Here is a 24758-nt window from a genome sequence, read left to right on the forward strand (position 1 = left end):
GGTTTTATTTAGATGCTGCATGATTTGGGAGAATGGCAGACTCCCCGTCTCAAAGCTTCTCTTCCCTGCAAAACCCAAAGTCCAACTTTCCTCAGCAAGACCAAAACAAAAGAGTGGCCAGAGTCCCTGCTCCACTTTAAACTGCTGTTTTTTCGAGTCCGCATGTGGCTGCTAAGTGGTCATCCAGGTAGCTTAGCTTGTTCCTAGCTGCTGTCCATTTCAGGCTCCCTCCTGGAGGCCATGGGTCTTGCAGCTGCTAAGTCTGCAAGGTCACGTGCTTCCAGAAGAGTGTGTGAACACACCAGCAAATTCTTCACCAGGTCAGCGGCGGGGGGGGGGGCGGGAGAGAGAGAGAGAGAGAGAGAGAGAGAGAGAGACTTCCTCCTAGAGACTATGGGCCACATGGTTGCTAAGGCCAAAGGTCGTGCAAGTGCAGGTCCTGAGCAACAAGCCAAGAGCAAGAGAATTTCTTTGTTCCCCTGGTACTATTAGTTTTGTGTGTGGGATGAACAGCGGACTCTCCCAAAATGACCAATCAACTTCCTGAACTATCATGTGCTTTGGGTGAGTCTATCTTCCAACGAACTCTCTTTCCCCAGGCTAGACTGACAGGCTGCTTTGGTCCAGCACCTGTGCCTGGCACCATTTTGACTTCTATGGTGCATGTACTTGCCATCCCCTGGTCCCACCCCCAATCTGGTACTCGAAGGGAGTAGGAGGGCTTTTTCCTCCATCCAATTATCTTGCTAGTCTTTTGTGTGCTCAGTGTAAGAACCTCCAGCAGTTGCAATTTTGGCCAGGGGTAGGGGAGGACTCCCCTGGTGCAGTGTGAAATCTACCCAGGGCAAAGTGTTGGCAAGGCATGTGCTTGGTTACTTGGGCAATGGACATCATGGCCTCATGCCGCGTGGAAACTGTGTTGCAAAACTCAGTGTTCTTGCCATGGTTCCAGGAGGTTTGCAACAAAGGCATTCTTTGACTGGCTGCATGCCACACCCTCAGTACTTGAACTTCTGACCTCCATCTATTGGTAACATTCTCATATAGGCACAATAAAAAAATGAAAAGAAAAAAAATTCTCTTTGTGAAAAGAACTCTTAGGATTTACTCTCTTAACAACTTTCCTGTATATCATACAGCAATATTAGCTATAGTCATCATGTAGTACACTTCATTGTTTTTACTGAGATCCTCTTCTGCTCTCTCACTGGAATGTATATAAAATCATGAGGCAGGGAATGTGCATTACTTACCTGTGCATACCGTGTAGTGACTGGAATAGAATCTCTCCTCAAGGAGGAGAGTTGCAGATGTCTGACTCATCACTGTTTGGTTTTTTTAAATTATGTTATTGATTATATTATTACAGTTGTCCTCATTTTTCCTTTGCCTCCCTCCACCCAGTGCCACCTACTCTGCATCTGGTAGGTTGCTTCTCCCTCCTTTGTTCATGTCCATGGGTCACGCATATGAGTTCTTTGGCTACTCCAGTTCCTATACTGTAGTTTACATCCCATGGCTGTTCTGTAACTGCCTACTTGTACTTCTTAACCCTCTCACATCTTCACTCATTCTCCCCTTCCTCCTTCCCATCTAGCAACTAACTTCTTTTCTCTTGCTGCTTTTAAGAGTCTCTTGTTATATTTAACCTTTGGCATTTTAATTATACGTCTTACAGGAGGCTGCCTTGCACCCATAATAACTGGGATTCTCTTGCATGTCTCTATTTTCTTCACCAAATTAGGGAAGGTTTCATTCAGTGTTTTTTTAGACAGATTTCCAATTTCTTGCTCTTTCTCTTCTCCTGCTGGCCACCCCTATGAGGTGAATGTTGGACCTCTTAAAGTTGTCCCCGAGGCTCTTTATACTATCCTCTTTTGGATTTTTTTCTTCTTGCTCTGCATGGTTGGTTTTTGCTTCCTTATGTTCTAAAGCATTGCATTCTCAGCTTCATCCATTCTACTGTTGTTTCCCTGTAAATCATTTATTTCAGTGAGTGTATCTTTTGTTTTTGACTGGATCTTTTTTATGCTGTTGAAGTCTTCACTAAATTCCTTGAGCATTCTTGTAACCGTTTTGAACTCTGCATCTGATAGGTTTCTTATCTCTGTTTCATTTATCTCTTTTTCTGGAAGTTTGATCTGTTCTTTCATTTGGGCCATGTTTCTGTGTCTGCTCATTTTGGCAGCCTCCCCATGTTTATTTCCATGTATTAGGCAGAGCTCATTTGACTCCTTGTCTTGGTAGTGTGGTCTAATGTAGTAGGTGTCCCGTAGGGTCTGGTGGAACATCTTCCCCTATTACTGAAGCTGGGCACTCGAAGGGCGCCCTTCATGAGCTCAGTATGCCCTCCTCTTGTAATTGAGCCTTGGTTACTGTTGGCAGATCAATGGGAGGGATTTACCCAGGTCAGTCAGTTGCAAGGACTGGCTGTGGCCACTGATCACCAACTTCTGCCCACCATGGAGGATCAGCTGTGCAGGGGCAGGGTAGTGGTGCTCCGATGTGGTCTGTAGCTGTCCACCGGGTGTGCTGGCCCTGGTGTTTCCCAGGTGATGCAGGCCAAGGTCAGCCCTCACCTGTCTTTTGCCCAGGGCACCCAGCATGAGCTACAAAGCAATCTGAGATGGCTGCTACTTGTGCTGGACTTGGAGATTCCTAAGCAAAGCCAAGCTGTAAATCTAGTATGTCTACTGCTAGGGCTCACTGAAGCCAGCTGTTACTTGTTTAATAGGGTTTAGGAGCCAAGACCTGCCATTCCCATGGAAAAACAGCTTAGGCGGTCCCATAAGTTGGGTGGGCGGAGGCTCTGGGGCTCTCCAAGGCAGATCAAACAGTGTTAGCTAGGTTGATGGAGTCTCAGATATGGCACCAGCCTACTGGCTCTGTGTGGGAAGAGTTTAGCAAAGGGACAATGGCCTCTGCCTGCCTTGATGTCAGACACTTCAGTTTCTTCCTGTGTACCACTGATGCCTCTCAAGTTGTTACCCCAGTGATGGAGCTCAGAGGGAGTAAGTCTGAGTAGGTGAGTCCACATGTGGATTCTTTAAGAGGAACTGCTTGGGGCTCCAGTAGTTTCTTCCACCAACTCTATCCCTGCTGGTTTTTGCAGCCAGAAGTCGTGGGGACTCATCACCTGGCACTGGAATCCTGGGCCGGGGAATCTTGGTTTGGGGCTGGGACTCCTCACTCATCAATTTTTATCCACGTGGGGCTGAACCAGCCCGTTCCGTGTCTGCACCTCTCCCACTGTTCTGGATGGATGTGGTTTCTTTGATTCTATAGCTGTCAGAATTCCATTCAGCTCAATTTCTGACATTCCTGAGTGATGGTTGTTCTCTACTTTTAGCTGTAATTTTGACATGGTTGTGCAAAGCGGCAAGCCATGTCTGCCTGCCATCTTGCCTGGAAGTCCACCACTGTGTTCTTAGCAACTAGCACACACTCGGCCCTTTACTAAATGAATGACCAAACACATTATTTTCTTAAGAGATATATATTATAGGGAAATGATCTGAACGCTCAAGGATTATCTTTCCTTGATCTGAAAGTTCAGATTCCTGTCTTTTAATCCATAGCTTTTGTATTGCAAAGTATCTCTTTTTGTCACTTCTTCAGTAGTCTCCCAGTAGTTCAGTTTCCAGCTCTGACCTTATATAATAAAAAACTAGGAATTAAAAAAAAGGTTAACACCCCCACCCAAATTATAGAGAAATACATACTTTGTGAAAGAATTTGGGAAGTACAGGGAGAAGGAAGAAAGGAAGGAAGGAAGGGAGGGAGGGAGGGAGGGAGGGAGGGAGGGAGGGAAGGAGGAGGGAAGGAAGGATCATTCTCACTCAACCAATTAAAATCCCAACTGTTGCATAACCCTATGACATGTAGAACCACAGAATCTTGGAAGAACCCAATACAGCCCCTCTTGTGCCTTGGTACTCTTAAAGAGCATTTGTCTGTCTTCCATTTCTAAATAAATAGTTACCCAGTTATATTGGGATAATGAAAACCTGGCAAGTAAGCTGGGGGGAAAGATTTCACAATAGCCCACAGTGATCTGGGTGGACTGAAGAATCTTTACAGGATATTCTCTTTACCAATATTGCCTGTCTCAGGTGAGCTAGTAATATTAAGACAAAACAAAAATACAGGACCACAACTTAGATATAGATGAAAGTTTATTTATACATAAAAAATTTACCTCAGGAATTATTCTTTTCTAAAAACAGTCTTTTAATTGTAAAATTGAAAATGAAAAGATCAAAATGGGCAGTGTATAGCTGTTTAATTTTTTACATACTACAGTCACAGTTTTTTCAGCTGCAAAATACAATATATACCTCTCCTATAATAGGAAATGCATGACCTTTTGTAACTGCAGACTTAAATGATATGATGGCATCAGAAATCAAAGTAAAATAAGTTATCTGAAATAGAAGACTTGGTTTTGATGTTACATGGGTACCATCTCTAACCACTTTCCTTCATATTAATTCTTCCTCTTAGGTATCTAGCTCAATAGATATTTTTTCCCTTCTAACATTACCATGAAAAAACTGAAAAGAGGAGTGATAAGGGCTCTTGTAAATAGTCTTAAAAACTATCTCCCATGACCATGCATATCTGGGTCATAATACATTATCCACTCTGTATAAGAAACAAAATGTGCTATGTTTTGGGATCAAATAATTTATGTAATAACCGTTTATCTGGAGCATGTAAGCCTCAGTACCATGCAAATCTCAACTTCACCTGTAAAACAAACCATTCATTCAAAGAACCATTAAATGTTCAAGTGATTAAATGTCACGTGGTTCCTATATCCAATCAAGATTAAGTTTGTTCTCCTTCCCAGCTAGAGCCTCCAAAGACCACTCCCAGGTACACACTGACCTTCCTGAGTGGCAAGCTAAGCAGTTCCTGGATCCCTATCCCACATAAACGGTGAAATGACAGATGTTTGTTGCTTTGAGCTCTTAAATTTTGTAATAACTTGTTACATTGCAGTAAATAATTAATATAAAAAAGTGCGCATCATTTTATATTCTCACTGAGTAAGATTAAAAATTTATTAAGATATGCTTTCTTTTGTTTTGAGAGTAGGGCTTACAACATTTTGTGTAAAATAGAAAGGGTTTAACTGATAAACCAGTCTTATGGATTTAGCCACCAATTCCTCCATTTACTTATCAGTAATATGGTTATTATTTGAAGCCTCTACATTTATTTCAGATGACTATTTAGAGAACAAAATCATATTATAGCAGGTGCAATGACCTTAAATGTCTGGCATCTTTAACAGTAAAAAATGTAAAGTAGCTGCTTCACTTTTTGAACTTAGTGTTGCTTTCTCTTCATTTTTTAAAAAAATCCTCACCCAAGGATATGTTTACTGATTTTAGAGAGAGGAGGGGGTGTGGAGGGGGGGGCAGAGATAGAGATCCATCAGTTGGTTGCTTCCTGTATGCACCAGCCAGGGGATCAAACCTGCAACCTTTTGGTGTGCAATGACCCTCCAATCAACTGAGCCACCCAGCCAGGTATGTTTCTCTTTTTTAAATTTCAAAAGGGGTCACAGTTCTATAAAATTTGGCTAAGAAGTATAGGATATTAAAAAATTCTTATTAGAAAATGTCAACAATCTCAATTTTCTACCAGATTAATAGGAGACTTGATTTAATCAGGCCTCTTGCAGCCTGGAAGAGAGGAGGAGATGAAATGAATACCCTTCCATTCTGTGCAGTTACTCTGCTCTTTTATTGTCACTGTTGTTATACTGGGTTTAGACTCTCCATTGGGCGAAGGACCTCTGGTCTGTTCTTACATTTTATTAAAACTGGATTCAGGGTGGCATGAAAGAACCTTAGATCCAAGGTGGCAGGAAGGTTGTAGCTCATGGAAAGAAGAGGCTTCTTCCCCTTTTGCGAAGGTCATGGACACTCCATGTATGAGGGAAGAAACAGTAAGTATGTAATATAGAAATATCCTTATCCCCTTAGGATAAAAACAAAGTGAAAATAAGTATCCAAAGATGACATTTTTACTTTAAAAATACCAGATTTCCCAAAAATATATGTTAGGAATCTATAGAAGGATGAGGAAATAGAAAATATTTTTTCCTTTCTTTGAGGAAAAAAAAACTGTAACAAAATTAAATGAAAGTAATGAATGCTCTTGCAACAAAATTTTGTGTTTACACAATACCATCCACTAAAAATGACATCTTTAGTCAAAAGGTAGCTCTGTTCAACTCTGTTTAACAAGAAGTCTTTTCATGAATTTACTTAGGAGAATAATTCATCTTTTTAAAAGCAATATTCCTTGAGTAGGCTACTGTTTACATAGATGTTATTGAAAATACCACTGTATTGCTATGATTAAAAGAAGAATAATCTTTACTATTCTCTGAACAGTTTACTCAATTTTTCATAAAGCCTAAATGAACTAAGAATCAGAATCAGAAAGATTAAAACCTTGTGCTTTATCAAAACTAGAACACAGAACTAGCAGAACAGTTTAGATTAATATGCAAGAAAATATAACTTACAGAATTTGAATTTAGGCCTTAACCATTTAGAATTTTGTATTTAACATCTAAAGAGGCTGTACTTACAGCATTACAAACTTATAATGCTCCATTAGGGTGGTTATGGTTAGAGTTTCATTTTTTAAAAAAAGGTTATTCATGACTGATAGATATAAAAGGATTTGTCCCCAATAAATTAGCTAAAATCTGTTAAATAAAAATGGGTAAAGTAAGATCATCTCAAAGCAGAGTTTAAAGACTTAGCTTTGGCTGAGGTCACAGAACTGAGTCTTAGACTTCACAATGCTCATGGTCAACGGCATGCCTTGTTCCTCAGATTGCAACCCCCCATCTAAAGTTGAAAAAAAATCAAGTACTTTTTCCTTAGAACATGAGATAACAGAGATTCCTTTCTGACTTAAAAACCAGAAAACCCAAACAACAAATAAAAAGCCCTGAGTACCCAAATAAGCAAACTGTTAAAGAAACAGTCAAAACCTCCATATATTCTATTTTCATGTAAGTGTGTATTCACTCCCTGAAGTTGAAAGGGAATATCCAATTTCAAATTCCTGGATTTACTCTAAGTACCGGACACACTTGCTCTAGGGCAGGTTAGTAATATCCAATGAGGAGATCCAGGATTCAGACAGTCCTGACCGGGTCTGAGAGAACACTTGGGAGACATCACAAAAATTAGGGCACGGTGGGGGGAATCCTCAGAATAATTATTTGAAGAAAAGCCCATACTTTCTCAGAAGTCAAACACATAACATTCTATTATTCTACGTAAGAAACACAGATTTTATGCTTCTGCATGACTTTAAAGGATGCACAGAACAAGGTGAGTTTGTATGGTTTTTAAGACTAAAGTAATCTCTAATCTTTTAACTGTAATAAGTTTAAGAAACTTAAAACAAAGGAATAACAGTGGACCAACAGATAAGAGTGTTCTTCAACTTTTCTTCATTGCACAGGGAAATCCCCCTGAAGTAAGAATAAGAAAACTCAGTAAGTTGGAAAATATTTCTAATTTTAACTGTTTTCCCTGAAAGCCACATTTTAATATTGAAGTAGGTTTCATACAATTGAAAAAAATCATAAAAAATTTTAAAGAAGCACCATTACTTTTTATGTAACTCCTTAATCATCATTATGAACCCATGTCAGTTTGGGCTACAAATGATATAACAGTTTTGAACTTTACTTTATTGAGAACTTTTAAAAGCAATGAACATTTTCTAATTGAGATCTTATTTAACATAAAAAGAATACTAGCAAACCTCCTTTCTTCATATTTACTCAACCTTTAAACTATACTTTCATTTCTCATAAACTAAACTTTTATTTTAGCATTTTTTAATAGCAATGCCCTATTAAGTTATTGTGAGAACAAGGGTACTTTTTCTATAAACCACATTTTTAAGCACACGAAGGCTGAATTTTCAAAAATCAGTTTTCTTATAAAAAATATTCACAGGTTTATAGTCTATTATAAAAAGAAATAGATTTTTTGCACATAACTATAGATAAAATTTATTTTTAGAGAAGTTCAAATTTATAGGTATAAAAATATACCTCACTGAAATATACTTACTTATAAAAACATACTGCCTTTGCCATGTGAAAATTTGGTGTTTAGTTCTCTAGATTTTTTAATTAGGGCTTTTTTCTGAGCTTCATCAAACCGATTAACCCTGAGATCTTTATCACGGTCAAATGGTATTCTTTCTTGGGGCTTATTTTTATCTTCAGCAGATTTATTCTTTAATTTTTTTTGATGAATGTCCAAAAGAGATTCTGATCTTTTTGATTCCTGGGGAAAATAAGGGAATAGAACAATCTTAGTTTGACAATCTTAGTTTAAATTATAAGTAGATTTTACGATTTCTTGACTTTATAATGGTGCGAAAGCAATATGCATAATTACATGAGATAGTCAATGCTTTGTTATAAAACAGGCTTTATGTTAGATGATTTTGCCCAACTGTAAGTGATAAGTGTTCTGAGCACACTTAAGGTAGGCTAGACTAAGCTGTGATATCTGGTAGGTTAGGTATATGAAATGCATTTTTGACTTAATGGTATTTTGAACTTATGATGGGTTTATTGGGACATAGCCCCATCATAAGCCAAGGAGCATCTGTTATTAGTACATTTAGTGAATTAAACATTAATAAAGACAGGAGAAGCCCAGCCTGGTGTGGCTCAGCTGGTTGGGGCATCATCCCAAAACCAAAAGGTTGAAGATTTGGTCTTTTGTCACAGCATGTACGAGAGGCAACCAATTGATTTTTTCTCTCCCACATTGATGTTTCTCTCCCTCTCTCTCTCCCTAAAATCAATCAATGAGCATGTCCTTGGGTGAGGATAAAAAAAGAAGGGGACTATATCATATGACTGGATTATTATAATCAATTCAAACAATTCGGTGTCTCGAATTTGTTAGGTCAGTTGTTTCAGGTGTACTCTCTGGTTTAGCACACTTTGCCTGTCGTGACACACATGACCACACTGGTGCTAGAACTATAAAAAATATATAAAAACACCTACACATAGTCAATTCACTAAAACTCACACTGAAGGCCAATTCATGTAGAGCTCAATGTGCTAAATGGCCAATTGGATGATTTACCCAATTTAATCATTTAACAAAAAATCCCATACTGAAATTTGTTCTATAAGAATTTATAAAAAGCCAGAGCAATTTATGTTAATGGGACAGTTTTATAGTAACTTTTGAAAATTCAAGCTAAGATTCTAGCTTGGTTTTTATATTGCCTCCATGGTAATATTTTACTTAACTATTTTATTTATTTAATTTTAGAGAAAGAAAGGGAAGGAGAAAGAGAGTGAAACCCTGATGTGTGAGAAACATCAATTGACTGCCTCTCACATACACCCAGCCAGGGACCTGGCCTGCAACCCAGGCATGTGCCCTGACCTGGAATCCAACTGGCGACCTTCCGGTTTGTGGAATGACGCTCAACCCACTGAGCCCACACCGGCCAGGGCTTCATGGTAACATTTTAAATAGCGCTTGGCCCTGACAGATATGGCTCAGTGGGTTAAACATTGTCTGGCATAGCGAAAGGTTGCTGTTTAGGTTCCCAGCCAGGGTAGGTGCCTGGGTTGTGGGCCTGGCCCCAGTTGGGGCATGTACAAGAGGCAACTGATTGATGTTTCTTACACATTAATGTTTCTCTCCCTCTCTTTCTCCCTCCTTTCTTCTAAAAATAAATAAATAAAATCTTTGAAAAAGAATAAATAGTCCTCAATTTATCAAAACTAAGAATTATAGGGTGATTTAGTCTTAAGACTATATTAATATTTTGAAAAGTATATCTTACATGTAACCAAAATTTCAGTATGAGATTAAAATTCTTATTTTTAAATACATTTTAAAGTCAATTGCAGACATCATTACATGTACCCCTAAGTGCTTCATTATGCATTTCATTAGCTCGAGTTCAATATTTGTTTACAAGTTTTTCTTGAACATAAGTTTATACACAATAAAATGCACAAATCTTAATATTACATTTACTAAGTTTTAGAATTCAAATTCCTATCAAGATCTGAAAAATTCCATAACCCTAAAAGTCTCCCTATGCCCCCTCCTACTCAATCCCCACATTCCCACTCCAGCAACCACTATTGTGATTTTTTTCCCACCATAGATTCATTTTGCTTATTGTAGAGCTTCATATAAACATAATCATAGAGTGTGGACTTGTGTAGGAATTGTTGTATAAGACTTTTTTCACTTAGCATAATGCCTTCAAGGTTCATTCACATTATCACATTTACTTGTAATTTGTTCCATTTTACTGTCCAGTAGTATTTCACTGTATACAGTTTAGTTTTACTTTCTCTTTGCTGAGCACCTGAGCTGTTCACAAATTTAGCTATTATAAATAAAGCATCTATGAATATTCTTATACAAGTCTCTTCTTGAGCCTATTATGAGTAAAGCATGTTCAAGCCTTCCTGTTGACATGTTTTCATTTGTTTTATATAAACTCCCAGGGATGGAGGTGCAGGGTCACAGGGTAGCGTATGTTTAGTTTTATAAAAATGCTCGTTTGGAAAAATGCACAGCTTGTGAATTTTCAGCTATTCTTCTTTTCTAACATAACTCATTATGGCTATAAACTTTGTTTCTAAGTACCACTTTATATTGCATCTCACACATTTTAATATGTTATATTTTTGTATCATTCAAGTTTAGGTATTTTCTAACTTCCATTATCATGTCTTCTTTGATGCAAAGTTTAAATTTAAAATTTTTCTAAGTTCTTGTTGTATAGACTTTTAGGTCACTGGAATTTTAACTTAAATTCCTCGCAGTCAGAAAATATGGCTTAAATGAAATTTTGTTGAGATGTGACTTTTGAGCTTGTCAGTTTTTCAGCTTCACTGTTTGTGATACTATTCTACATGTCCAATAAGTCATTCTCATTATATTTTTCATGTTTATGCAACTTTTTATTAATTAATATCTTGGGGACAGAAGGTAATTTTCCTGAACACAACACCTTTCAGGGGTCAATGGGCTCAGTGATTTATATTTATTCTTTGAGTTAAAACACCAGTTTTGTTTTGTTTTTTGATGTAATCTTTAAAATTAAAAAAAATTATTTATTGATTTTAGAGACACAGAGGAAGAGAAAGAGACAAACATCAATTTTTTGTTTCATTTATTGGCTGATTCTTGTATGTGCCGTGACCAGGGATTGAACCCACAACCTTGACATATCCAGGTGATGCTCTAACCATCTGAGCTAGCCTGCCAGGGTAGGTTTTCATTTATTTTATTTTTCCTTCAAGTAAGAGAATATAACAAAATAATGATATGCCAAATGTATACTGACTCTTCAGTTCATAAATTTAGATTGAACCATATTTTAAAAACATTTTTCTCCCATATTTAAATCTTTACATCAAATATTCCAAATCTGCTTATAATTAAAAATTGTATGAACTGATGTTCTCGAAGAGTTAGCAGGGCTCTTACTTTCTGATCACATGCTATCAATCTCTAGGAATTAAATTTCTGATATGTGACTTAGGTAAAAAAATGAATTAAGACTATTATATGAGATGCGTTAAAAAACCCTTCACAAAAGGATTTTACATAAATATATACACAACAGAGTTCAATATTTTTCAGAACAGATGTATAGAAAGAGACAGGTAAAGAGAAGACATACAAAAGAGAAACAAGAAAAAATGAGGAGCATTAAAAGGTAGGAACACATAAAAGGTTATATATTTTATTCCATGACTTACATTGTATGAGGACACCTGCTCAGCCAATCTCTTTTCCCTTCCTGACAATTTATGTTCTTCATCCTTCTTACTGAGTGACTTCCTTCCTTCTTGCATCTCCTGAGGAACAAGCACAGTAACACATTACTGAACCATATAATTAAGGGAAACAAAAAGGAAATACTGTAATTTTTACTCAGATTAATTAGAGGCTAAACTAAGCCAGGCTTGTTGAACTTCTTCCTACCAGATATGTTCATATACTTGATAAGAGGTCTGTTGGTAATCTAAGATTTTCCTGGAAACAAGGAAAAAAATCCACACAACTTTATCCAATGAACTAACTGGATGAATCACCTATTTCTTTATCTCAGACATCAGTTTGACAAACAATGATAAAGTGTAAAAGATAAAATAAGGCTTAAAAAGAAATCTTGCAATATGTTTCCAAAACTTGGGAAGTCACTTTTGAGGAAACAAATTAAGAAAAAAATATGTGTACAGATAGGAAAAGAAAAATAAAACTGTATTCGCAGATGATAAACTTTGTACGTAGAAAACCTCAAGGAACCAACGAAAACACTCCCGGAACTAGTAAGCAGGCACAACAAAGCTGCAGGACACGAGGCCAATACACAAAGTACATCAGCAACGAACAACTGGCATTTGAAAGTGAGATAAAAATCATTTGCCACAGCACACACACAAAAATGAAGTATGTACTTAGGTAAATTTCCAACAAATTCTAGTTAGAAAAAAATTTCTGGAGGATACAGTCTCAACCAGAAATGAAGAAAGCAAACATAAAAAACAATCGAAAACCATTGTTCTCAAAGCTTATTTTTATACTGCTGCTATTTGCTTAAGGAAACTAAGGAGGTTCTTGAGTTGATTTTAATAATCAACTAAAATAACATTGTATTTAATGAAGTACATTAAAAACATAGGAATAACTCAGTTCTTACTTTTTCATAAAATATTTCCCAGAAAACAGATGCTTCTACTTGTAAATATTCAGAGAAAAATGATGCTACGGTAGTTGGAGATAAAAACCTGACCATTGAAGAGCTAATAGATCTAGTCAAGAATGGGAGGTAAGAATATAACATATTTTATTCAATTAACTTATACACCACACTGCTACTTCTTTCTAAGAACAATTTTACTTTTAGGTGATGTTGCCTAAGTGAATGTTATAACATGAATGATATGGGAGATGTATGCTGAGGAATCAAATTTTAAAAAGTAAGATGAAGTGGTGAAGAGAACCTATTAAATTTTTTTTTAAATAGGAAATGACTATCTATTACAACAAATAAAAAATTAGTCATGAACTTTTACACAGGATCAAAAATACCAGAAAATGAATAGCTCTGTGGTAACATTTATTAGTTGGTACCACAAATACACGTAAGTCTGTGGTACTATCTGCTGTAATATAGTACCACATAAAATATAACGGATGGTAATAATTCCTTCATGAGTCCATTGTAAACACTGAACAATACATTTTAAGGCCTTGAAAAGAATGATCAAATCTAACAAACTCAGTCACAGGGACAAAAACCACTTTGTTCAAATTGTACTGCCTAGTTTCTACTTGTTCCATTTTCCTGTGATATCTTTCTCTGAAGACTTCCTGCATACAGAAGGGCAGAAAAATGCATAAATAAATGTGGGCACAAAAAAAAGTTCATGTGAACAAGGGACTAATTATATTTTTGGAGACAATCTTAAAGGCTAAATTATAAAAATGCCAATAGTATATTATTTGTATAAGAGACCAGTTAAGGCAGATTAGATAGGCCTTCCAACACTTGTCAAAGGTGTGGCTCAAGTCTACACCCCATCTTTTGTTGCTTCTTCTGCCCCCATGTGTTGGTTCACCTCACCTTTCTATTACAACTTTCAGATTCCTTTAATTTTCAGGGCAATAGAGAACTTACGGTGCTGCCCCATATGCAGGGTAGGGTTTTAAAATGTGGAGACTTCAACATACTATCCTCATTTTAACAATAACACTATTTCACAACCAATTCTCCACTTAAATAAATGTACCTTAAGGAGCTTTTTATCTATTATCAGAAACCAACAGAAACCTTATAATACAATTTATAGTTACAGAATGAAAATAGAAATCCCCATAATACTAGGTACTAATGAAAAAGATAAATCAAGTGAGGAAAAGAATTGTGCAACTGTTTTGGTCAGAACTGATAAAACTATAATCATAAGGTGCCAATTAGTATTTAAAGTCAGAATGGGATATCTTAAGGAAATTAAAACCTTTGGATAGAGTAAATTTAAGGAGTAGTGCTGGGGACAGTGGTTCAAGTCCTAATTTACAATAAAGTGTTTTGAAATAAACAGAAAAATTCAAGAAAAGAAAATTTAAAAAATAAAAAGTATTTTATGCATACTTTTTTGGATATACATTTTGTAAATTATTTACTGCATTAATGAAGGTGCTTATTTTTTATTGAAGTATAACTAACATTATATTAGTTTCAGGCATATAATGTAATGATTTGATATTCATATATATTGCAAAATGATCGCCACAATAAATCTAATTAACATCCATCGCTGTACATGGTAACAAATTTTTTCCCCCTTGTGCTGAGAACATTCAGGATTCAGTCTCCTAGCTCCTTTCAAATATGCAGTACAGTGTTAACTATAGCCACCATGCTGTACATTATATCCCCAGAACTTACTCATTTTATAACTGGAGGCTTGTACCTTCTGACTCCCTTCAACCCATTTGTTTACTCCCTAACTCAGGGAACCACCAATCTGTTCGCTTTGTCCATGAGTTCAGTTTTGTTTTTATTTTAGATTCCACATGTAATTGAGATTATATAATATTTAGTACTATTAGTGAGGGTGCTCTTGCCTATTTTGATAGTAGCATGAATCATTATTCTATGTTGAATATCTACATTAGTCTGTGGCTTTGTTTTCTTTCAAGATATTTTAAAAGATACTTTATCATGGAGGTAGTATGATGTGAAAGGACCAGTTTTGGAATTTCTAACTCCAAGAGCTTAGAGTTAGAAAGGTCTACAATGGAATTATTGTTCATTACTTACCAGCATTGTAATACCACAAAAACTGACCTCATAGAGGTAAATTTCTCCTATAAAATGAGGCCAATAAACTCATGTCTCAGGATTTCCTAGAGATTTAAGTGATACAACTTACTGTGAAATAGTAAGCAACTGGTGTCACTTCCCTTTCTTCCAACTGTCCTTCAAGGGGAAATCTGTATTTTTCCCTTTGGAATCATAATTTAAAAAATAGTACCCTTAAATATTTTGCCTTGTGTCTTTTCAAAATAGAGCCAACATGGACAGAAATACATGAACAAACACTTTCACCTTAGCTTTCCTTTTCCGGTCGGCTGGAGTATCTGTCCAGACTGATCGATCCCCGGATTTGTCATCGGTTCTTCTCTTAAAAGTTCTGGGCCCAAGACCAAAGTCTTTCAATTCTGGAGGAAGCTCAGTCATCCATAATTCCCTTGTAATTGGTTTAGCTGAATCCTTTAAGAGAAACAAAAAGTTAAAAAAAAACAAAACCCAGAAGACTGGAAAGATTGCGTGTGTGTATGTGTAAAATGTTGTATAAGTGACTATGTTTTTCAATTGAGGCTTTAAAGTTAAATAGCAGACTTTAAGACAAAGGCTTTAATAGAAAGAATTGATGTTTTTATCATATATGTTACAAATACTTTCATCGAATTTATTGTTCTTTTGATTTTGTTATCTTTGCCATACAAAAGTGTTTAAGTAGACAAATTTGCCAGTCTTTTATAGCTTCTGGGTTACCTAGCAACTAAATTTTTCTCACATACACACACACACACACGGTGGGGCAAAGGTAGGTGTACAGTTTTTTATATGTAAAATAATACAATAATTACTAAGTAATAATATAAGAATAAATCATGTTTCACATACTCACAACTGTAAAACCTACTTTTGCCCCATCCTGTATATGTATTTTTTAATGTCTATTTTTAAATTTAGATTTTTAATTTAGTTAGTCTATTTCTCAGAATAGAGTATATTAAAAACTTACACAATCTCCTTTGGTCAGCTTTTCTTTCATTCTCTGGGCCCTTTTTTCAAACTCTGTTGTTACACTATAGTTAACTGGTCCTTTTGCAGGCATTGGTCCAACAATGTCTTCATCTTCACTGCTATCTGTTTCCTTTTGAAATAAGACATTACCTTTAAAACAACAGCAGAGCTACAGATTATAGGAAATGATTGAATTACTTAAAATTTAACCAAATCTGATTACCAAGAGACAATAAACAAAAAGCAAACAATATGTTGCTGGCCAAGTGCTGAGCAACGACGGAGCTTTCTGTGACTTCCTGAAGTGCACAGTACAGAGAGGACGAACCCATGCTGTAGGGATCGCCCCTCCTCTCTGCCTATGGAAGTCCATGGCAGACCTCATTAAATTATTTCAGCTTTCTTCCTGATGGACAACAATGTGGCCTCCTAATTCTTCTCAAAGTGATACTCTAGGTAACTATTACTGACAGGTCAGAGGTGAAACCCTTTGCATTCCTGGTACAGGAAAACCTCTTTGGGATGGCAGGCACACATGTGAGATGCTCCTGGAAACTGTACCAACCCATGACTCAGTACGCCCCACTGAAACAGAAATGCTGTGCATGTCACAAATACTAATCCAAATGCATTAATTTGGTTCTCAAAGTACACTTACCCCAAAGATATGACAGTATTGTAATTATTGATTTTAATTTGTTCTTAAATCATTTTAATAAAGGGTTTTCATGGAAGACTCTGGGTTAGAAGCTATATACAGTAGGGTTTCAAGCAGACCTTGTCCTAAAACATAACGACATATTCAGATGAACAATAAAACACATTTGTCCTCCAGCTCTGAAAGGCAGCTTCTTATTTTTTTCAAACTACCACGATTAGGAGTTCATTTGTATTGTTCACATCTTCCCTACTAACCCCTCAAAGGTAACTTTCTAGTTGTGGTTTCTTCTGTGAACCCTTACAGCAATTGCCAGAGGTAAAAATAACTAGATATACAGTCTTGTGTCTTACTCTAAATCATACACTCTGTCTTAGAAACTACAGACTGTGTTTACCGTGCCTAATTTGATCCTTGTAACAAAACTGTAAAATGGCATTATTATCTATTTTCTTTTTGAGGAAACTTAGGTTAATATTTCAAAAGGTTAAACATCTTGTCTAACACTATAAAACTAGCATCTAAGACTCAAATATCCTAAGATCAAGTCAGTTTTTTATATCACAGCAGCCTCTCTATTATTGTCTTTGTTTCAACTGTTGATGATTTAACTTTAAATGTTTATAGCTTATCTCTACAACAGTAAACTCTTTGATGTCAAAGACTTTATCTTAAACATATTACAACCACCCTACAAATATAATACTTGGTGACACATATGAGCAGATATAAAAGATATCATGAACTTTTAAAACCATAAGAGACATTGCACAGCAGAGGAAATCGTCAACAAAATAAAAAGACAACCCACAGAAGGGGAGAACATATTCACTGATACATCCGATAAGGGGTTAATATCCAAAACTTATAAAGTACTTAGAAAACTCAACATCAAAAAAATCACCCAATTATAAAATGGGCAAAGACACTTCTCCGAAAAGGACATACAGATGGCCAATAGACATATGAAAAGATGCTCAACATCACTAATCATCAGAGAAATGCAAATGAAAACCACAATGAGATATCACTTCACACCTGTCAGAATGGCTATCATCAATAAATCAACAAACAATTGCTGGAGAGGATGTGAAGAAGGGGGAACCCTTTTGCACTGTTGGTGGGAATGCAGACTGGTGCAGCCACTATAAAAAAGCAGTATGGAGATACCTCAAAATATTAAAAATGGATCTGCCTTTTGACCCAGCAATCCTACTTCTGGGTATATATCTGTAGGAACCCAAAACACTAATTTGAAAGAAGATAAGCAACCCTATGTTCACTGCAGTGTTATTTATAATTGCCAAGATATGGAGGCAGCCCAAATGTCCAGCAATAGATGAGTGGATAAAACAACTAATGGAATTCTACTTGGCCATAAAAAAGAAGAAAATTTTACCCTTTGTGACAGTATGGATGGACCCAGAGAACATTATGCTAAGTGAAATAAGCCAGTCAGAGAAAGGTAAGTACCAAATAATTTACTCATATATGGAACCTAATGAACAAACTGAACTAACAAGCAAAACAGAGACAGACTCATAGATAGAGAGCAGATGACAGCTTGGGGGGAGGGCAGGGGGAGGTTAGGGGGTGGAGGGATTGAGCAAAAAGGAAAAAGGACTTATGGACATAGACCGCAGTGTGGTGATTGCTTGTGGGGAGGGAAGTATAGAGTACTAACAGTAACAGAAAAAAATATAATAAAGATTATATATTAAGAAAATAAAACTGTAAGAGACATGATATTCTTATAGTAGTGAAGTTTAAGATAAAAGGACAAGCTAATGGCATTTTTAATTCCATCTAACAGATTTTTTTTTTAAGGGGATGGTTTTATAAAGGTAAATTCTAACATATCTTGGTAGGATAGTAACTGAAATTTTTATAAATAGAAATCCCTTAGGATGTTGGAAGACATAAGCTAGATGGATAGAGGAGCAAACAGAAAATCAGGTATAATGCACTAAACTGAAAATGAGAAGCCAGAGTCATAAACCCATAGCCTATCTAGGTATTAAATTGGGCAAGATGGCGGAGGAGTGAATGGAAGTCACACTGAACTCCTCCCAGGACCAATCTGGAATTACAACTAAGTTATGTAGAAGTTATCCAGAATAAACAACTGAACAACAGAGACAGGAGCCTTCTAACCTCAGACAGACAGAAGAATCAGATTTAGCACAACCCAACTGGTAAGAAGTGTGGTGGACTTGAGAAAGCTGACTGGGCACCCACAGGCAGCAGCACCAGAGGGATATTTAAGCGGCCAGTTTGATCTGCCTGAGAAGGGTGGGGTCTAAACCATAAGTGGGAATCCCCAGCCTACAGCACCAGAGCCCCCAAAATATACAGATAACAGCCAGCTGTGAAAAGCGGCAGGGTTTCTCTCTGCCACAGATGGGTGGATGGAGAGGCAGAGAGCCATTTAAAGTGCCAACACATAAATTTTTATTTGTTGCCACTTACCCTGGGCTCTGGCAAAAGGTGGGGGCAGAGTGGGAGAGTGACACTTGAGAAAAGGCCAGAGACTAATGCTTTGGGGAGAGAACTGAGGAATTAGCTGGCCAGATCCCAGTGCTGAGTCATCCCCCATATGGCAGCAGCCATCTTGCTCAGGCAGACCACTCTCCTGAGTGTCAATATGAGAGGAAACAATAGCCCACCCCCAGGCTGGACTCTGCCCCACCCTGTGGAGCCTAAGCCTGACTGCTGAGTGCAGAGTGATTAGATAACAGCTGAAGGAGACAGCCACAGAAAGTAGATCTCTGGTAGTCTTGAACAGGCTGCCTAAGGGCAGGCTGGGAATCCATCTGACACTGCCAAAGGGAGATCCAGAAAGAAAAAACAGCAGAAAGTACTAGAGACTACCAAGATGAAATCAACTGTGGTCTTCTCCATGATTTGCAATATGTTCTTTACTACACAGCTTTTTAATGTTCATTTCAGGTCCATCAAGTTTGTGCTTATTAAGTCATTAGATTTTTGTACTAAGAGTTTATTTCTCTCCTTTTTATAACAGTCTTCATGTTTTTACAGCTTTATTAATACTGGTTCATTTGCTGTTGACAGTGGGATGGCAGGGGGGAGTTATTTTTGAGGATATGGGTTTGTTTCCTGGGCTTTGTGGTTTTGTTCTAGCAGCACCTGCACCAAAAACCCCTCAAGACGCAGTGGGCAGAATGACCCTCAGTTAACCAGTTGGAGGGAAGGACCCAACAAACAATGATCAAACAACAATAAAAACCCAATTACTTCCAGAGAGCTAACATAAATGGCATAAAAGGCATCCAAAGAGCATCAAGTTCAGATCAGGGAGACTGCATCACTGAAACTCACAGGTCTCCTACCATAGAAGTTTACACCACAAAGACAGGAAGTCAAGACAGATCAATTTAAGAAGCAGAAGCAAAAAAGAAGAGTCTTGCAAACAATGGTAAGACTAAGAAACACCTCCCAATCGAAAGGAAAGGAGGAATCTCCACAAAAAGAACTAAATGAAATAAAGGCAAGTAAACTCTCAGATACTGAGTTCAGAACAATGGTTCTAAGGAAGCTCAATGAGCTCAGTGAGCTCAGAGAGAATTACCAAAAACTACAGGGAAACTATGAAGAACTTACTGCAAACTATATCAGCATGAAAAAGGATACAGAAACTATCACCAAGAGGCAAGAGGAAATGAGCAATACAATTTCTGAATTGAAGATCACAACAGAAGGAATCAAAAGCAGACTAGATGAAGTAGAGGATCGAATCAGAGAGCTGGAAGACAAGGTAGAAAAAAGCTCCAAGAAAGAACAAGAAAATGAAAAAAGACTCCAAATGAATGAAGAGGCATTAAGGGAAACACAGGACAACCTGAAACATAATAATTTCTGTATAAAAGGGATACCAGAAGTAGAAGAGGAGAAAGCTATAAAAAACCTGTTTGAAAAAGTAATGATGGAGAACTTCCCTAATTGGAGGAGAGAAAAAGTCAAACAAGTCCAGGAAGCACAGAGGGTCCCATTTAAGAGGAACCCAACGAGGCCCACTCCAAGACACATCATCATTAAAATGGCAAATATCAAAGACAAAGAAAGAATCATAGGCAAAGAGAAGGCCACAAGGGAGAAACAGGTAGTAATATACAAGAGAGCCCCCATATGGCTAGCAGCTGACTTCTCAACAGAAATACTACAAGCCAGAAGGGAATGGCAAGAAATATTCCAAGTAATGAAAAGAAAAGGCCTACAATTAAGACTGCTCTACCCAGCAAGGCTCTTGATTAAAATGGAAGGGGAAATAAGGAGTTTCCCAGACAAAAGAAGGCTGAAAGAATACATCTCCACCAAACCAGCACTACAAGATATGCTAAAGGGACTGCTTTAAGAAGATGAAGAAAAAGAGTGAGAAAGAGAGGAACACAGGCACAATGGGAAAAAATGAGTAAGTGTCTATCAATAATAACTGTAAATGTAAATGGATTAAATGCTTCAATCAAAAGACATAGGGTAGCTGAATGGACAAGAGAACATGACCTGCACGTATGCTGCCTATGGGAGACCCACCTTAGAACAAAGGACCTACACAGACTGAAAGTAAAGGGATGGAAAAAAATATTCCAAGCAAATGGAGAGGAAAAAAAGCCAGAGTAGCAATACTTATCAGACAAAACAGATTTCAAAACAAAAGCCATAAAAAGAGACACAGAAGAACACTTCATATTACTCAAAGGAAGAATCCATCAAGAAGACATAAACACTGTAAACTTATATGCACCCAATATAACAGCACCCAAATATATAAGGAAAATCTTGGAGGACTTCAAAAAAGATATAGACAGCAACACACTGATTGTAGGGGATTTTAACGCCCCACTGTCAACAATGGATAGATCTTCCAAACAAAACATCAACAAGGATACTGTGGAACTGAACAACCTATTAGATCAAATGGACTTAACTGACATTTATAAAATCTTTCACCTCAAAGAAGAAAAATATACATTCTTTTCAAATGTACATGGAACATTTTCAAAGACAGACCACATGATAAAGAGACAAAACAAACAAGCCTCAACAAATTCAAGAAAACTGAAATCACAGCAAACACATTCTCGGAACACAAGGGCTTGCAACTAGAAACCAACTTCAAGGAAAAAACCCCAAAACATTCAAACTCATGGAGACTAAATAGCATGCTATTAAACAATGAATGGGTCAATAATGAGATTCAAGAAGAAATCAAAATGTTTCTGGAAACAAATGAAAATGAACACACAACAGTCCAAAACCTTTGGGACACAGCAAAGGCAGTCCTGAGAAGGAAGTTCATAGCAATACAGGCCTACCTAAAAAAGGTAGAAGCATTTCAAATATATGACCTAACATACATCTACAAAAACTTGAGTAACGACAACAACCAAAGCCCAGAGCAAATAGAAGGAAGGAAATAATAAAGATCAGAGCAGAACTGAATGACATAGAGACTAAAAGAACAATCCAAAGGATCAATAAATTCAAGAGCTGGTTGTTTGAAAAGATAAACAAAATCGATAAGCCTTTAAGCAGGCTCAACAAGAAAAAAAGGGAGAGGACCCAAATATATAATATCAGAAATGAAAGAAGAGAATTTACAACTGATAGTGCAGAAATACAAAGAATTGTAAGAAATTACTATTAAAAATTATATGCCAAGAAATTTGAAAACCTCGATGAAATGGACAAATTTCTAGAAAAATATAATCTTCCAACACTGAATGAAGAAGAAGCAGAAAGCCTGAACAGACCGATAGCAGCTGGTGAAACTGAAGCAGCAATCAAAAAACTCTGGGCACACAAAAGCCCTAGACCGGATGGTTTCACAGGAGAATTTGACAAAACATTTAAGGAAGAGCTAACCCCTGTCCTTCTCAGATTATCCAAAAAAATCCAAGAGGGAAGATTCCCAAACTCTAGGAGGCCAGCATCATCCTAATCCCAAAACCAGATAAAGACACAACCAAGAAAGAAAACTACAGGCCAATATCGCTTATCAACATAGACGCTAAAATCCTCAACAAAATATTGGCAAACCACATCCAGCCATACATAAAAAAGGTCATTTACCATGATCAAGTGGGTTTCTTCCCAGGGATGCAAGGATGGTTCAATATTCACAAATCAATAAATGTAATACATCCCATAAACAAAAGGAAAGACAAAAATCACAATCATATCAATAGATGTGGAAAAAGGATTTGATAAGGTACAGCCCCTATTTACAATAAAAACACTCAGCAACGTGGGATTAAAGGGGGCATACATCAATAATAAAGGCCATATATGAAAAACCTACAGCCAACATCATACTCAATGGGCAGAAACTAAAAGCTTTCTCACTAAGATCGGGAACAAGACAAGGATGTTAGCTCTCCCCACTTATATTCAACATAGTATCGGAAGTCCTAGCCACAGTGATCAGACAAGAAAAAGAAATAAAAGGCATCGAAATTGTAAAGGAAGAAGTAAAACTGTCATTATTTGCAGATGACATGACAGTATATGTAGAAAACCATATAGACTCCACCAAAAAACTACTCGACCAAAAAAGTGAATTTGGCAAAACAGTGGGATACAAAGTCAATATTCAGAAATCTAAGGTGTTTTTGTACACCAACAATTAAATATCAGAATTAGAAATCAGGATAAAAATTCCATTTGCTATAGCAACAAGAAAAATAAAGTTCCTAGGAATAAACTTAACCAAGGAGGTAAAAGACCCGTACTCAGAAAACTACACAACACTGAAGAAAGAAATTAATGGAAGGATATAAAAATAAATGGAAGCATATACCGTGTTCATGGATTGGAATAATTAACATCATCAGAATGTCCGTACTACCCTAACCAATTTATAGATTCAATGCAATCCCTATTAAAATACCAATGACATATTTAACAGACATAGAACAAACATTTCAAAAATTTATATGGACCATAAATGACCTTGAATAAGCTGCAGCAATTTTGATAAAGAAGGCCTGAGTAAGAGGGATCACAATTCCTGACATGAAACTATATTACAAGGCCACTGTAATTAAAATAGTCTTGTACTGGCATAAGTACAGACACATACATCAATGGAATAAAATAGAGAGCCCATAACTCTGTGGTCAATTAATATTTGGCAAAGGGGGAAGAAGCATAAAATGGAGTAAAAATAGCCTCTTCAACAAATGGTGTTGGGAGAGCTGGACAGCTACATGCAAAAAATTGAAATTTGACCACCAACTTACGCCATACACAAAAATAAACTTAAGATGGATAAAAGACTTAAAGATAATTCACAACACCATAAAAGTCCTAAAGGAGAACATAAGCAGGAAACTCTCAGATATCCCACACAGCAATATTTTCACTGATATGTCTCCTAGAGCAAGGGACTTAAAGGAAAGAATAAACAAATGGGACTTCATGAAAATAAGAAGCTTCTGTATGGCTAAAGAAAACATCAGCAAAATGAAAAGGGAACCAACTGTATGGGAAAACATATTTGCCAGTGATACCTCAATGGTTTGATATGCAAAATATAGAAAGAACTCACACAATTCCACTCCAGGAAGACAAACAATCCAATTAAAAAATGGGCAAAGGACCTGAACAGACACTTCTCTGAGGAGGACATACACAGGGCTCAGAGACATATGAAAGGGTGCTCAGGATCACTAGCCATCAGAGATATGCAAATTAAAACCACAATGAGATACCGCTTCACACTGGGCAGAATGGCCGTCACAAAGTAATCAACAAACAACAAGTGCTGGAGAAGTTGTGGAGAAAAGGGAATCTTAGGACACTGTTGGTGGGAACGCAGACCGGTGTAGCCACTGAGGAAAACAGTTTGGAATTTCCTCAAAAAGCTAAAAATGGAACTGCCTTTTGACCCAGCGATTCCACTGCTGAAATTATACCCTAAGAATCCCAGAACACCAATTCAAAAGAACCTATGCACCCCAATGGTCATAGCAGCACAATTTACAATAGCCAAGTATTGGAAGCAACCTAAGTGCCCATCAGTAAATGAGTGGAGCAAAAAACATGGTACATTTACACAATGGAATATTATACAGCAGAAAGAAAGGAACTCCTACCCTTCACGACAGCATGGATGGAACTGGAGAGCATTATGCTAAGCGAAATAAGTCAGGGGGTGAAAGACAAATATCATATGATCTCACCTATAAGTGGAACCTAATCA

General features: G+C 37.0%; 1 protein-coding gene across 1 annotated transcript in view; it reads right to left on the reverse strand.

Moving 5' to 3' along the window:
• Positions 1–4203: 4203 nt before the first annotated feature.
• GPALPP1 (GPALPP motifs containing 1) overlaps positions 4204–24758 on the reverse strand; it is a 30604-nt gene continuing 10049 nt past the window's right edge. Inside the window, exons 5-9 of the mRNA XM_054586361.1 lie at positions 15878–16009; positions 15175–15339; positions 11816–11914; positions 8121–8339; positions 4204–7510 (exon numbers count right to left, since the gene is read on the reverse strand). Of these exons, the coding sequence (XP_054442336.1) occupies positions 8121–8339; positions 11816–11914; positions 15175–15339; positions 15878–16009 (615 nt within the window). The 3' untranslated portion in view covers positions 4204–7510. The remainder of the gene's footprint in view (positions 7511–8120; positions 8340–11815; positions 11915–15174; positions 15340–15877; positions 16010–24758) is intronic.

The sequence above is a fragment of the Pteronotus mesoamericanus genome, unplaced genomic scaffold (genome assembly GCF_021234165.1).
Source record: "Pteronotus mesoamericanus isolate MK-2021 breed Mesoamerican mustached bat unplaced genomic scaffold, CSHL_Meso_final contig_94, whole genome shotgun sequence".
Classification (NCBI taxonomy): domain Eukaryota; kingdom Metazoa; phylum Chordata; class Mammalia; order Chiroptera; family Mormoopidae; genus Pteronotus; species Pteronotus mesoamericanus.